Source organism: Panthera tigris, chromosome C1 (genome assembly GCF_018350195.1).
Source record: "Panthera tigris isolate Pti1 chromosome C1, P.tigris_Pti1_mat1.1, whole genome shotgun sequence".
In the NCBI taxonomy this organism is placed as follows: Eukaryota; Metazoa; Chordata; class Mammalia; order Carnivora; family Felidae; genus Panthera; species Panthera tigris.
The window spans coordinates 35,160,906-35,174,376 of NC_056667.1; the positions used below are offsets into that span (position 1 = coordinate 35,160,906).

The window sequence follows — 13,471 nt, forward strand, 5'->3', positions numbered from 1 at the left end:
ATAAACTTTCAATGGCCAAGGTGTGACAATTTAAGCATCAAAATTGTTTTTTTTTTTTTAATTGTTTTTCTTATTACATTTCTTTATTTTTGAGAGGCAGAGAGAGACAGAGTACGAGTGGGGGAGGGGCAGAGAGAGAGGGAGACACAGAATCTGAAGCAGACTCCAGGCTCTGAGCTGTCAGCACAGAGCCCGACATGGGGCTCGAACTCACCAACCGTGAGATTATGACCTGAGCCGAAGTCGGATGCTTAACTGACTGAGCCACCCAGGTGCCCCTAAAATTATTCTATTTTTTATTTGAGAGGGAGAGGGAGAGGGAGAATGCAAGCAGGGGAGAGAGGGAGAGGGAGAGGGAGAGGGAGAGGGAGAGGGAGAGGGAGAGGGAGAGGGAGAATGCAAGCAGGGGAGAGAGGGAGAGGGAGAGGGAGAGGGAGAGGGAGAGGGAGAGGGAGAGGGAGAGGGAGAGGGAGAGGGAGAGGGAGAGGGAGAGGGAGAGACAGTCTTAAGCAGGTTTCATGCTCAGTGCAGTGCCTGACATGGGGCTCAATCCCATGACCCTGGGATCATGACCTGAGCCAAAATCAAGAGTTGGATGCTCAACCGAGTCATCCAGGTATCCCTAGTTTAACTATTTTTTAATATTTGATCTTAAATTAGATTTTTTGTTTCTTAGATATATGCATTCAATTATTTGAGCCTTAAACACAATGCAAATAATTCTGAGTGCTCCTCTCTGCACACAAATCCTCTGGACTTTACAGAATCTAATCAATAGTTCTAAGCCTCTTCAAGTCAGGAACTGTCTTTTCTGACTTTATGTCATCAACCCCTAGCACAGTGCCTGCAGTGCAATCAGCTCTCAATAAATGAATCAGTCAATTTTTCTCTCTCTCTTTCTTTCTTTCTTTCTTTCTTTCTTTCTTTCTTTCTTTCTTTCTTTCTTCTTTCCTTTCCTTTCTTTTCCTTCCTCCCTTCCTTCCTTCCTTCTTTCCTTCCTTCCTTCCTTCCTTCCAACATGGGGCTTGAACTCATAACCCTGAGATCAAGAGTCACATGCTCTACCAATAGAGCTTGCCAGATGCCCCAAATTGAACACATCCTTTAAATTTTCAATAAATGTTTCTTAAGTGAAAACATGAATGACAATAATAATTATAAAAACCTAACATACAAATAAACCAAACTCCAGTCTCCTTACCTGTTTTTTTTTTCCCCTTTTGACCTGGAACTTGTTCTAAGCCATCTTGGCCTTTTCTCATTAACATCGCAAGGGATGCATCATGAGCTCTGAACAGGTCTACAACTTCGTGTAAGGCAACATCTGTTATGAGATCACAGCTCAGGACTAGAACATCTGTCTGTCAAATGGAGAAGGGGAAAGTCAATATCACAAAAGGCAATGGATCACAATAATCATCACAGGATAAACTTACAATGGCTTAGAAGCACACACAAACTGGACACTTGTTTTCAAACTTTTTTAATAGCAGCAGAATAAGTAACATAAATAGGCTGTTCTAACTGAATATCTGCCTCTCCTTGGGTGAGCCTTATGGCTGCTGAATCTGAGGGTCCACTGGAATCCTGGGCTCTAAGGAACAGAGTCTGAAAACCACCACATTGTCTATTTCCATGAATATATAATTAATGATCATAAATTTATATATCCCTTTACAGTTTGAAAAACATTTTCACATAGTCTGATGATTCCATATGGTTATGAAATACTATGAAACAGTCACTTTGCTATAGTACTAGAAAATAAAAGGGTGAATATAACATAAGTCCCATCTCTCAAGGAAACCAATGTAAATAGTAAATAATTACAATACAACCTCAGGTATGTATAAAAGCACTCATTTAATTCTTATAATAACACCATGGTGTGGGATTATTATTAATATTATTAGTTCTCATTTTTATGGATAAGAAATATGAGAACTAACTACCACAGTGTCTGGCACATAATAGGCATTTAGTAATTATTTGATGAATGAATGAATAAATCAATGAAGTAAAAAAAAGATTTTCTCATGTGGTGGGTATTCTGGTTGCAAGTCTGGTAATTCAGATTAATTACAATAATAACGAATAATAGTAATTAACGTTCACTGAGTGTGTACTATTGGCCAGGAATCATGGTAACTTTGCATGCATTCCCAATCTTTATAACACTATGCAGTAAGCACTATTAGCATTTGTACTTTACAGACAAAGAAACAGGTTTATAGTAGTTAGGTAACTAAGATCTAACAACTTGTAATGACTGTTTATATAAATAAATAATCTATACTAGTGAATAGTGTTTGAAGAAACATAGCTTTGGTAGTTTGAAAACCAATTTAAGGGAGTTTCTAGTCCACAGTATTAGGCACCCAAAACATCTAAACTTAGATCTTAGATACTTCTAAATTTTGGTCTGTCTAGTACCCAACACTATGGGTACTAGATATCAACTGGAGTATCATATTTTAGGAGTATACTTGATAAACTAAAAAAGCATCAATAAGAAGATGATCAAGGTGGTGAAAGAGCTAGAAACATAATAGTGAAAGAAGAGAAGCTGTTTAATAGGGAAAAGACTGTAGGGGAGACAGTGGGCAGGACAAGGATTATGGGGTGGGATTAAGAAAGAAAGAGATAAAAGCATTCTTTATTAAAAACGTTATTTCCTAATGTTTATTTAGTTTTGAGAGAGAGAGAGAGAGAGAGAGAGAGAGAGTGGGGGAGGGGCAGAGAGAGAGTGGGGGAGGGGCAGAGAGAGAGAGGGAGACACAGAATCCAAAGCAGGCTCCAGGCTCCAAGCTGTCAGCATAGAGCCTGATGCAGGGCTTGAACCCATGAACCGTGAGATCATGACCTGAGCTGAAGCCTGACACTTAACCAACTGAGCCACCCAGGTGCCCCTAAAAGCATTCTTTAAATACCTGGCAGTCTTTTCTTTTTTTTTTCTTAATGTTTATTTTTGAGAGAGAGAGTGCAAGCAGGGAAGGGGCAGAGAGAGAGGGAGACACAGAATCTGAAGCAGGCTCCAGGCTCTGAGAGGTCAGCACAGAGCCTGACAGAGGCCTCGAACCCATGAACCGTGAGATCGTGACTTGAGCTGAAGTCTGATGCTTAACCAACTGAGCCACCCAGGCACCCCAATACCTGGCAGTCTTAAGGAAGAACCAAATTTTACCTAAATAGCCCAAGAGCAAAACTAAGAACAAAGAGGAAACACATGAAGAAAAGTATTTTAGTTTCCATATTAACTTATATCTGTCAATCAGAGCTAGTCAAAAAGAGTAATTTTGTAAGGCAATGAATTTCCCATCATTAGAAGTGCTCAAGCAGAAACTGGATTATCACTTGCAACAATTCACTTACCTAACATTTATTTTTTTATTATTTTTTAATATTTATTTATTTTTGAGAGAGAGAGACAAAGTGTGAACAGGGGAGGGGTAGAAAGAGAGAGAGACAGAATCTGAAGCAGGCTCCAAGCTCTGAGCTGTCAGCACAGAGCCTGATGCGGGGGCCCGAACCCACGAACCATGAGATCATGACCTGAGCCAAAGTCGGACACTCAACCGACTGAGCCACCAAGGCGCCCCACTTACCTAACATTTATTGAGCACTTACTCTATGCTCACCCAGGCCCTACTCTGAAAGAGTGTACTAGGAAGTGTTAAAGTGAGTGGCTAAGAAAGGCTACTTAATATATTTTTAACAAATTGCTACCTATACATTCTGCTACTACACTTTATCATAAGTGCAGAAAACAGAAGTCCCAAAACAATCAATGGAAAAATGAATTCCTTAAATTGCAATTTAAATTAACTACACAAATGTTTCTCAATAGCACACCTGCAGTTTCTGAGGGGGGCCTGAAGTAAAGCCTGATTCCTACTGCCCTTTCTGAGTCAACCAGGGAAACTCCTCTTTTATTAATTTTATTTTCTTAGATAGGCTTCTGTACAAGCTTTGGCTTGGAAAACAGGTTTTGCTATTTTAAAAAGTCTGAAAAACACTGAACTAAATTATTCCTGGTTTAAGAATAAATAAAATGAGTATCTACATGGACATTCTTGTACGTGGTTCCTACTCTTCTGAGATTTTAATTTAAAATCAAGATTCCTGCTTTGGGTGGGAAAAATGGATGATTTCAACTCACATTGTACTACAGTAAAAAGTCATGTTTCCTCAGAAATTGAGGCTCAGGAGGAAGCAAAACATAAGAGACTCTTAAAAACTGAGAAGAAACTGAGGGTTGACGGGGGGGGGGAGGGAGGGGTTGGTGATGGGTATTGAGGAGGGCACCTGTTGGGATGAGCACTGGGTGTTGTATGGAAACTAATTTGACAATAAATTCCATATTAAAAAAAAAAAAAGAAATTGAGGCTCAACTATAAGAATGCCTTGGCTTGGTTCTTTTAATTTTTTTTTTTTTTTTTTTACATTTGTTTATTTTTGAGAGACAGAGCACAAGTCGGGGAGGGGCAGAGAGAGAAGGAGACAGAATCTGAAGCAGGCTCCAGGCTCCGAGCCATCAGCAAAGAGCCCGATTTGGGGCTCGAACTCACAAACTGAGATCAAGACCTGAGCCGAAGTCAGACACTTAACTGACTGAGGCCTTGGCTTACTTCTTGAAATACAAGAACCATCATTTCTTTTTCTACACATATAACTTATTATTTATAGCCCAAACAATTCCTTTTGAGAGCCTCTTCAAGTTAAGAAGTTCAAATTTGGATTTTTTTACTCTTTTGCTTAAAGCTATCTTAGTTCCTTCTGGATTTTAACGGAGCTAAAAAAAAAAAATTTTTTTTAGGAAAAAAAATTCCTAACCTCACCATCTAGGAACCACCAAATATTAGCAAATCAGCCTATGTATATGAAAGCTCAGGAAGAGACAGCATACAGAACCCTACTTCTTGTAACAATGCATAGGAAGGCAGGGAACATGGGCTATTATTAAAGACATGTCAGGACAGCAGTACAGAAGTCCCATTTCATTATAATGAAAATGACAGTTTACTGAGAAAAAAGAACTTCTTTCTCTAATAAGATGGCTGATTTTTGCAAGCTGACTGTTCTACAATAAATTTAATTATCAAGTGTACTCCAAAGTGAAGAAAATGATCCCAATGCAAATGCCTCTGAAGTGGTGACAATGTCATCTTGGAAAATAAGTGCGGTTATCATTGAATATTTGCCAAAAATAAATCTGTCAGTGTAGTGAATGCCAAACAAGTCCTGGGTCAATGTGAACAGTCTACTGCTTCATTTTTCTCTTTGCTTTTAGATGACTTTTTCCTAAGCTGAATGCAAAATCCCCAAGGAGCACAAGAAACAGACCCCTCCCCCCACTGTTTGGTTGCCATCTGCTCTCAGTGTGAAAAGAGAGGCGTCAGTCAGAAAGGGCAGGGCTTGGGATACAGATGGAGGTGCTACTCCATCAGGCCCTCTCCTGCCTCTGTCCCCAGAAAACGCTCCATCTAAAACTCACTCAAACCAAACACATTCCCATCCTCTTTGCAACTCCACCACTTCCAAAGGGAAGTCTTTGCTCTTTGATCAATGTACGTTGTTTCCAAAGCTGGAAATCCTGGAAAAAGAAACAAAAGTCTAAAAGGAAAACAATCATCCTTGTATCTTCATACTACCACCTATTTCTCTTTACATTTTTATAAAAGCTATAATAGAAAATAAATAACTGTTGTTTGATTTTTATTCTAAAAATGTAAAGCCCATTCTAGAAATGCAAATATTCTTCTACTAACTGGAACCCAGAGAGAAAAAGCAGAGAAACTGTTAAGAGCCAGAGGCATTTCTGATCACGTGTGACCACAAGCCATGAATAAACATAGACTGTTTGGACTGTGAAGGAACTGTATATCTGAAATGCAATTAACTTGAAAAGTTCCCTGGACACACCAAGCCTCCGCTGCTTTGTGTTTCAGGTAACCAGTTCTTTTCTAACGCCAACAGTAAGCCTCTTCTTTTGCAGAGACCAAATGGAATCTCCTCAGACCTCCCTACTCACTGTTCTAATAGTCCTCAGTATCCCTTTATCCCAAGTCTGTTCCTTTACAGGAGTTAGGGCAATGTCAAGTGCAAAAAGCACGGCTCTAAAGGATCGCAAATGTGTCCAGTTTTGACAAACTGTATGGAAACATACAAGGTCTTTAAGGGAAGGTGAAAACAGCATGTTAGTGTTTGGGGAGAACTCAAGACCTCCAGGAATTCAAAATTCCAACTGCTGCCAGTTAGTTTTGGCTAAAGCAAACAAATTAAGCTCAGAAAACCCAATTACAAAGCCATGGCAAGGCTCAGAAATCTCTCATTACAAGAACATTTTCAATCAAGCCAAAACCACTGAGTAAAACTAGAAGAAAAAAACAAAAGTTAAATCAGAAAACCGTATATATGTGTGTGAGGTGGTAGCGGTATGGTGGGAGGTGGTAAGAGCTACTGGGAATAGCCTTTCTTCTTTTCCTGGCAGCTGCTCCATGACAGATTGTTATAAATAACACAATCTGGCAAACAATTTCCTATGGCATGGAGAGAGAAAAACACTTATTCCACTGGAAGAAAACCCGTAAAGGCAAGGTAACCTCGCTTTTATCCACCCAGCACTTCCACAAACAATGGCTATGATCCAAATCACCACCCTGTACTCCACCCCTGCCCATATGGAACTAATGAATTCAGCTACTTGGTGCTACTATGAATGGTTACAATTTACATTTCCTATGTGGTCCAATCCCAATCCAACCGTCAAGAGTAGTTTGGTGTTTTAATAAACACCAATGTCTAACTGCAATGGAGACCTCACCATGCTTGATTTCCGTTGAAAATGTTTGGAAAACACTCCCAGTCTGCAGTTCCCAAAGTGCAAGGCAAAGAGCCAACTGCCATTTTGTTTTTAATGAGTCTGGGGCATTAGGTGCAGGAAGTAATGACCAACTCAGTCTGTAAGAAATGTGATAATCCTTAGGCTTAGAGCTAAACATCCTTCCTGTGTTCCTTAGCTTAATCATAATGTCACCACCACCAGGATCTGAAGTGAGAAATCTGGCCATAATCTAGGAATGAATTCCTCTCTCTTTCCTGCCCAGTCCCCTACCCCAACATGTTACTGGTCACCAAGTCCTTTTCTTTTATCTCCACTGCACTACCTTAGTTTAGGTCTCAAAGTATTCTTCCAGTCTCTTAGCTGGTCTCTCTCATTCCAGTTTTCCCCTATTCTAATCCACACTTCAATTTCCACAACTTATTTCATTTCCCTGCTTAAAGACAGCCTAAAATAATGTTCTCCAAACATAAAAAAAAAAAAAAAGTTGAACATTTATTCAACTATTCCCACTTACTTTAAAGAAGAATTTTTATTCATTTATTTTATTATTCTTATTTTTTTTAATGTTTATTTATTTTTGAGACAGAGACAGAGCGTGAGCAGGGAAGGGGCAGAGAGAGGGAGACGCAGAATCCGAAGCAGGCTCTAGGCTCTGAGATGTCAGCATAGAGCCCGATGCAGGGCTCGAACTCATGAATTGTGAGATCATGACCTGAGCCGAAGTCGGACGCTCAACTGGCTGAGCCACCCAGCCGCCCAAAAAAGAATTTTTTTTTAACGTTTTTGAGAGAGAGAGACAGACAGAGCGTGAGTGGGGGAGGGGCGGCAAAAGAGGGAGACACAGAATCTGAAGCAGGCTCCAGGCTCTAAGCTGTCAGCACAGAGCCTGACACGGGGCTTGAACCCATGAACCGTGAGATCATGACCTGAGCTGAAGCCTGACACTTAACCAACTGAACCACTCAGGTGCCCCTATTCCCACTTACTTTTAAAATTGATTTAAAAATACACGAATCACTATAAGTGATATAACATGCTCTTCAGACAACATATACAAAAATTGATATTTTTTTAAGTGAAGAGATAAAATTAAAAGAACTAGAGATTCTATTCTAATATCTTCCTCTGGTACTCCATCCTACACACCCCCGGCTTTGAGATCACCCCATTTAGAATATCACTGCTTTGTAAGATTGAGTTTAAGTTCCTTAGTATGACACTAAAGGTCTTTCAAATATGACTCCACCTACCTAATTCAGCCTTCTCTGCCACAATTCCCCTACCACATAGCTAATGTTAACTTGCTGGAGTAAACTGCCAAAAATGCATTCCCCATTCTCTTTTCCCATCCCACCACACATTCATCCATCAAGTTGCAGGTCCTGTCACAGTTATTATAAAAGACAGTACCCAATATATTATCTCAGCTAGAAATGAAGTCTTTTCTCTTCCATTACAGACCTTAAATAACTAAATTGGATTAAACGGGTTTTTTTCCCATCTAGACTTTCTTTTTTTTTTAATTAAAAAATTTTTAAAAAATGTTTATTTATTTTTGAGAGAGACAGACAGACAGAGTGTGAGCAGGGGAGGGGCAGAGAGAGAGAGGGAGACAACAGAATCCAAAGCAGGCTCCAGGCTCTAAGCTGTCAGCACAGAGCCAGAAGCTCCAACATATGAACCATGAGGTCATGACCTGAGCCGAAGTCAGATACTTAACCGATTGAGCCGCCCAGATGCCCCTATTTTTTTTGTTTTAAATTTTTAAAATGTTGAAAGAGAGATAGAGAGAGACAGAGTGCGAGCAGGGGAGGGGCAGAGGGAGAGGGAGACACAGAATCTGAAGCAGGCTCCAGGCTCTGAGCTGTCAGCACAGAGCCCAATGCAGGACTCGAACTCATGAGACATGAGATCATGAACTGAGCTGAAGTTGGATGCTTAACTGACTGAGCCACCTAGGTGCCCCTGGAGTCCTTTATTCTTGAATGACTGCACCCATATTGAATTATCTATGGATTTTAGCTTCAACTTAAAAAAAAAATTTTAATGTTTATTTATTCTTGAGAGAGAGACAGAATCTGAAGCAGGCTCCATGCTCTGAGCTGTCAGCACAGAACCCCAACGCGGGGCTTGAACCCACGAACTGCCAGATCATGAACTGAGCCAAAGTCAGACACTTAACCGACTGAGCCACCCAGGTGCCCCTAGACTTTGAGTTTCATAAGGAGCTCTTTTATCTTTGTGTCACCAGAGTTTAACCTAGTGCTGGGGAACAAGCATCTGTAAATGTTATTAGCACTCTTCCTGTTACCTCCTTCTCCTTGTTAAACTGACTCAAAGAAGAAAACATCCAATTTTAGGTGTTTAGAAACAGCATACTTTCTGACAAAGCTGAGAGCCCCCTTTGTAAGAGACTGTGACCGTTCACAGGACAGGGGCCAAAATGGTAACTTGGCAGCCCCCTAAAGCAACAAGGTAGGAAATAAACCTGTTGCTCCCAAAAAGGAAAAAAACAGAAATGTCTGAAAACTTACCAGATGCAGCTGTCCTGGAGGGTATGGCTGGAGGGGATATGCTAGATTTATAATTTTAAAATGGAGACTCAACATTACCTTCCTAAAGAAGTTCTCCTCTTCAGGTTACAAACAAATAGAAGAATTTTACTCATCTTTCCTGTGTGAAGCTAAGAAGTAACTGAGAATCTGTTAATTTCTGACATTATTAAATGAGTTAAATGCTAATCACTTCTCTTCCAGAATTTTTTTGAGGCAAAATATTTATTTATTGTCACTCAGTCTGTAACATTTAAGACATAGAGGTTGTTTATGAAAATGCAGAAATTGTTGGTATCTGCATTTTAAGTATCTGCAATTTAATCTTAATCGCCAAATGTGTGGACATTACATGGCTTTTTTGTTCTCTCAAATCAAACCTTCACTTTGAAAGAATTTGTTACTCTGAATTTATTTTAAATAATTCAATTCTTTTTCTTCAGTTAGACACAAATAGTCCACAGAATAAAAATATAATTGCCCCATTTCAAGACTATGAAACATGCTCTTAACAATTACATTACATTTTTTCTAAGGGCTCCTGGGTGGCTCAGTTGGTTAAGCCTCTGACTTTGGCTCAGGTCATAATCTCGCAGTCCATGAGTTCGAGCCCGTCAGGCTCTGTGCTGACAGCTCAGAGCCTGGAGTCTGCTTTGGATTCTGTGTCTCCCTTTCTCTCTGCCCCTCTCCTGCTCATGCTCTGTCTCTCTCTGTCTCTCATAAATAAATAAATGTTAAAAAAAAAATTGAAAACAAAACAATTACATTACATATTTTCTATCTGTAACTCGAATTTTAATTTTGTCCTGAAGTATAAAATATGTAGAAATATTGTCCAGTTTACTTGGAAGCCAGAAAGCTTGGGAGAGGGTCACAGAGGGTAGTTAGGGACTGTGATAAAGGGAAGTTTATCATAATATGAGAAAAAGACAACTAACATTAAAAAAAAAAAAAAAGAAACTAAAAGCATTCCCAAAAAGCAACTCTTAACATTAGGCAGGTTTTCTTTTCTTATTAATTTCACATGTGACTTTGAATGGGCCACTCCCTCTATGGGTCTCAGTTTCTTGATCTATTAGATGAGAGGGCTGTACCATCTCTGAAGTCCCTTATGGCATAAAATTGTATGATTACAAGGGTCAAGCTATTCTTTTTTTTTTTTTTTAGAAGAGACTAATTACTATCCATATGCCTTTTAAAAAATATTTTTTTTAATTTTTATTCATTTCTTTTGAGAGAGAAACAGAGCATGAGCAGGGGAGGGGCAGAGAGAGAGAGAGGGAGAGAAAGAATCCGAAGCTCTGTCAGCGCAGAGCCCGATGTGGGGCTCGAACTCAAGGACCGTGAGATCACTACCAGAGCCAAAATCAAGAGTTGGACACTTAACCGACTGAGCCATCCAGGTGCCCCCACATGCCTTTTTGGTTTTTTTAATGTTTATTTATTTATTTTGAGAGAGAGAGTGTAGACAGGGTAGGGGGAGAAAGAGAGAAAGGGAGGGAGGGAGGGGGAGAATCCCAAGCAGGCTCCACACTGTTAGTGCAGAGACTGATGCAGGGTTCGAACTCACAAACAGTGAGATCATGACCTGAGCTGAAATCAAGAGTCAGATAGATGCTCAACCGACTAAAACACCCAGGTGCCCCGAGAATATATTTCTTTATAAATATTTTTTTCTTTTTTTAAAAACGTTTATTTATTTTTGAGAGAGAGAGAGCACGAGCAAGAGAGAGGCAGAGAGAGAGAGGGAGACACAGAATCCAAAGCAGGCTCCAGGCTCTGAGCTGCCAAAACAAAGCCTGATGTGGGGCTCAAACTCACAAACTGCAAGATCATGACCTGAGCTGCAGTTGGACACTTAACTGACTGAGCCACCTAGGTGCCCCCTTTATAAATATTTTTTTTCTTTACTTTTTTTTAATGTCTACTTATTTTGAGAAAGAGGGAGACAGAGAATGAGTGGGGGAGGGGCAGAGAGAGAGGGAGACCTAGAATCCGAAGCAGGCTTTAGGCTCTGAGCTGTCAGCAGAGAGTAAGACACGGGGCTTGAAATCACAAACCGTGAGATCATGACCTGAGCTGAAGTGAGATGCTTAACTGACTGAGCCACCCAGCTGCCCCTGTAAATATTTTCTAATTCTAAGTTTCTAAATTTTAACAGCATCAAAGAAACTGCTCAGGACATTTTCTCTGTTCTTCACACTGTCTTCCAATCAAAGAGTTCAGAAGGTGAAGAAGGTGAACTCTTCACTCAATCATGTTCAGGCCATTTCTCTCACTCCATGACCTATACTCATTTGAAATGCATGACAACAGATGAAATCATCTACTCCTCCTTGTTGCAGTCAGCTACGGAACTCCCTGTCACCCTTTCTCCTTAGTTATTATAGAAGTTTTAAGATAGCAGATTGAAGGCATACAACTGTATTCGCCCTTCTCAAAACATCACTGAAATAACAAAGGATTTTTAAAATGGTCCTAAACCCACAAACGTAAGAAGAATGGGAAAGGAGACAACATTAAAAAAATGACCATGTTGGGCACCTGGGTGGCTCAGTCAGTTAAGCATCTGACTTCGGCTCAGGTCATGATCTCACGGTTTGTGAGTTCAAGCCCCACGTTGGGCTCTGTGCTGACAGCTCGGAGCCTGGAGCCTGCTTCAGATTCTGTGTCTCCTTCTCTCTCTGCCCCTCCCCCACTTGCACTCTGTCTCTATCAAAAATAAATAAATGTAAAAAAAAAAAAAATGACCATGTTAATCATAGGAAAACTGAGAACAAACTCAACTTACACCAGATTCTCCAAAAGGCTGAGGAACTGATATGGATAAAAAGCAGGGGAGGGAGGAATTAAAATAAAGAATGCTGGTTGAAAGATCTCTTTTCCACTCAGTGCAATCCAGCTACTGCACATGTGTCACACTGGCAGAGGGCTGAAGAGAGTAAAATAGAAGATATCTAGACTGGGAAAGCACAATCACAGTTGGGATAGGAACAGAGGATGCATCTTACTGAAAAAAAGGGGACTTAAAAAAGAATGCATACAGGGGTGCCTGGATGGCTCAGTTGGTCAAGCATCCGATTTCGGCTCAGGTCATGATTTCATGGTTCATGAGTTTGAGCCCCGAATCAGGCCCTGTGCTGACAGCTCAGAGCCTGGAGCCTGCTTCGGATTCTGTGTCTCCCTCTCTCTCTGCCCCTCCCCTGCTCGCACTCTGTCTCTCTCTCTCTCAAAAATAAACATTAAAAAAAAAAAAATGCATACAGGATTCTGAGACATCCTCCCTAGCCCTGACTCCAACTCATTTCCTGGAATGCCAGCAGCCAGGTCTTTACTTTTCAGGCAGGATAACAGTTTTCTCCAGGGAATCTGAGTAATCCAAGAGAAAAAACCCTGAAAATAGAGATATAAGAGATCCACCAAAAAAAGAGCCCAACCCTATCACCATATCACCCTATAAAGTGAAGCTCACAGTTGACATGCCCCATCCATATATAAAACTTGAGGAAAAAAGATAAACGTATTGAAAATATGAAAGAAAAGATAAGAAAATTAGAGAGCCAGTCTAAGAAATTCATGAACAGAATCAGTTAATAATCAAAAATAAATAAACGTAAAAAAAAAAAAAAAACCAGCTGTCTTACCATCTCCCATTTTCTTTTTTGTTTATTTTTAAAGTAATGTCTACACCCAATGTGGGGCTGGAACTCACAATCCCACATTCAAGAGTCACATGTTCCATTGACTGAGCCAGCCAGGTGCCCTAACATATCCCATTTCTTAATCCTTCACCTCTTCTGTCTAATCTGGTTTTTGTCCCTACTATTCCAGCAAGAGTTTAAGTCATCAATGAATCCATGTTGCCAAATCCAATGATAAATTCTTGGTTCTCATCTTACTCAACTTTCCATAGCAATATCTGGCACAACTGATCACTCTCTCTTTGATTCACTTTCCTCACACAGCTTCCATGATACCTTAACTTCCTGATCTTTCTTTTTACTTCAGTGGCTGTACCTTCCTAATCACCTTTGTTTCCTCCTCCTCTGGTTCTTGGTCTCTAAATACCAGGCTC

General features: G+C 40.2%; 1 protein-coding gene across 4 annotated transcripts in view; it reads right to left on the minus strand.

Annotated features, from left to right (window-relative positions):
• The window catches only part of EIF2B3 (eukaryotic translation initiation factor 2B subunit gamma), a 133,155-nt gene that overhangs the window by 84,524 nt on the left and 35,160 nt on the right, over positions 1 to 13,471 (minus strand). For all 4 annotated transcript variants that reach the window (XM_042996925.1, XM_007077291.3, XM_007077292.2 and 1 more), the window contains exon 4: positions 1,202 to 1,361. In XM_042996925.1, coding sequence (XP_042852859.1) covers positions 1,202 to 1,361 — 160 coding nt within the window. The remainder of the gene's footprint in view (positions 1 to 1,201; positions 1,362 to 13,471) is intronic.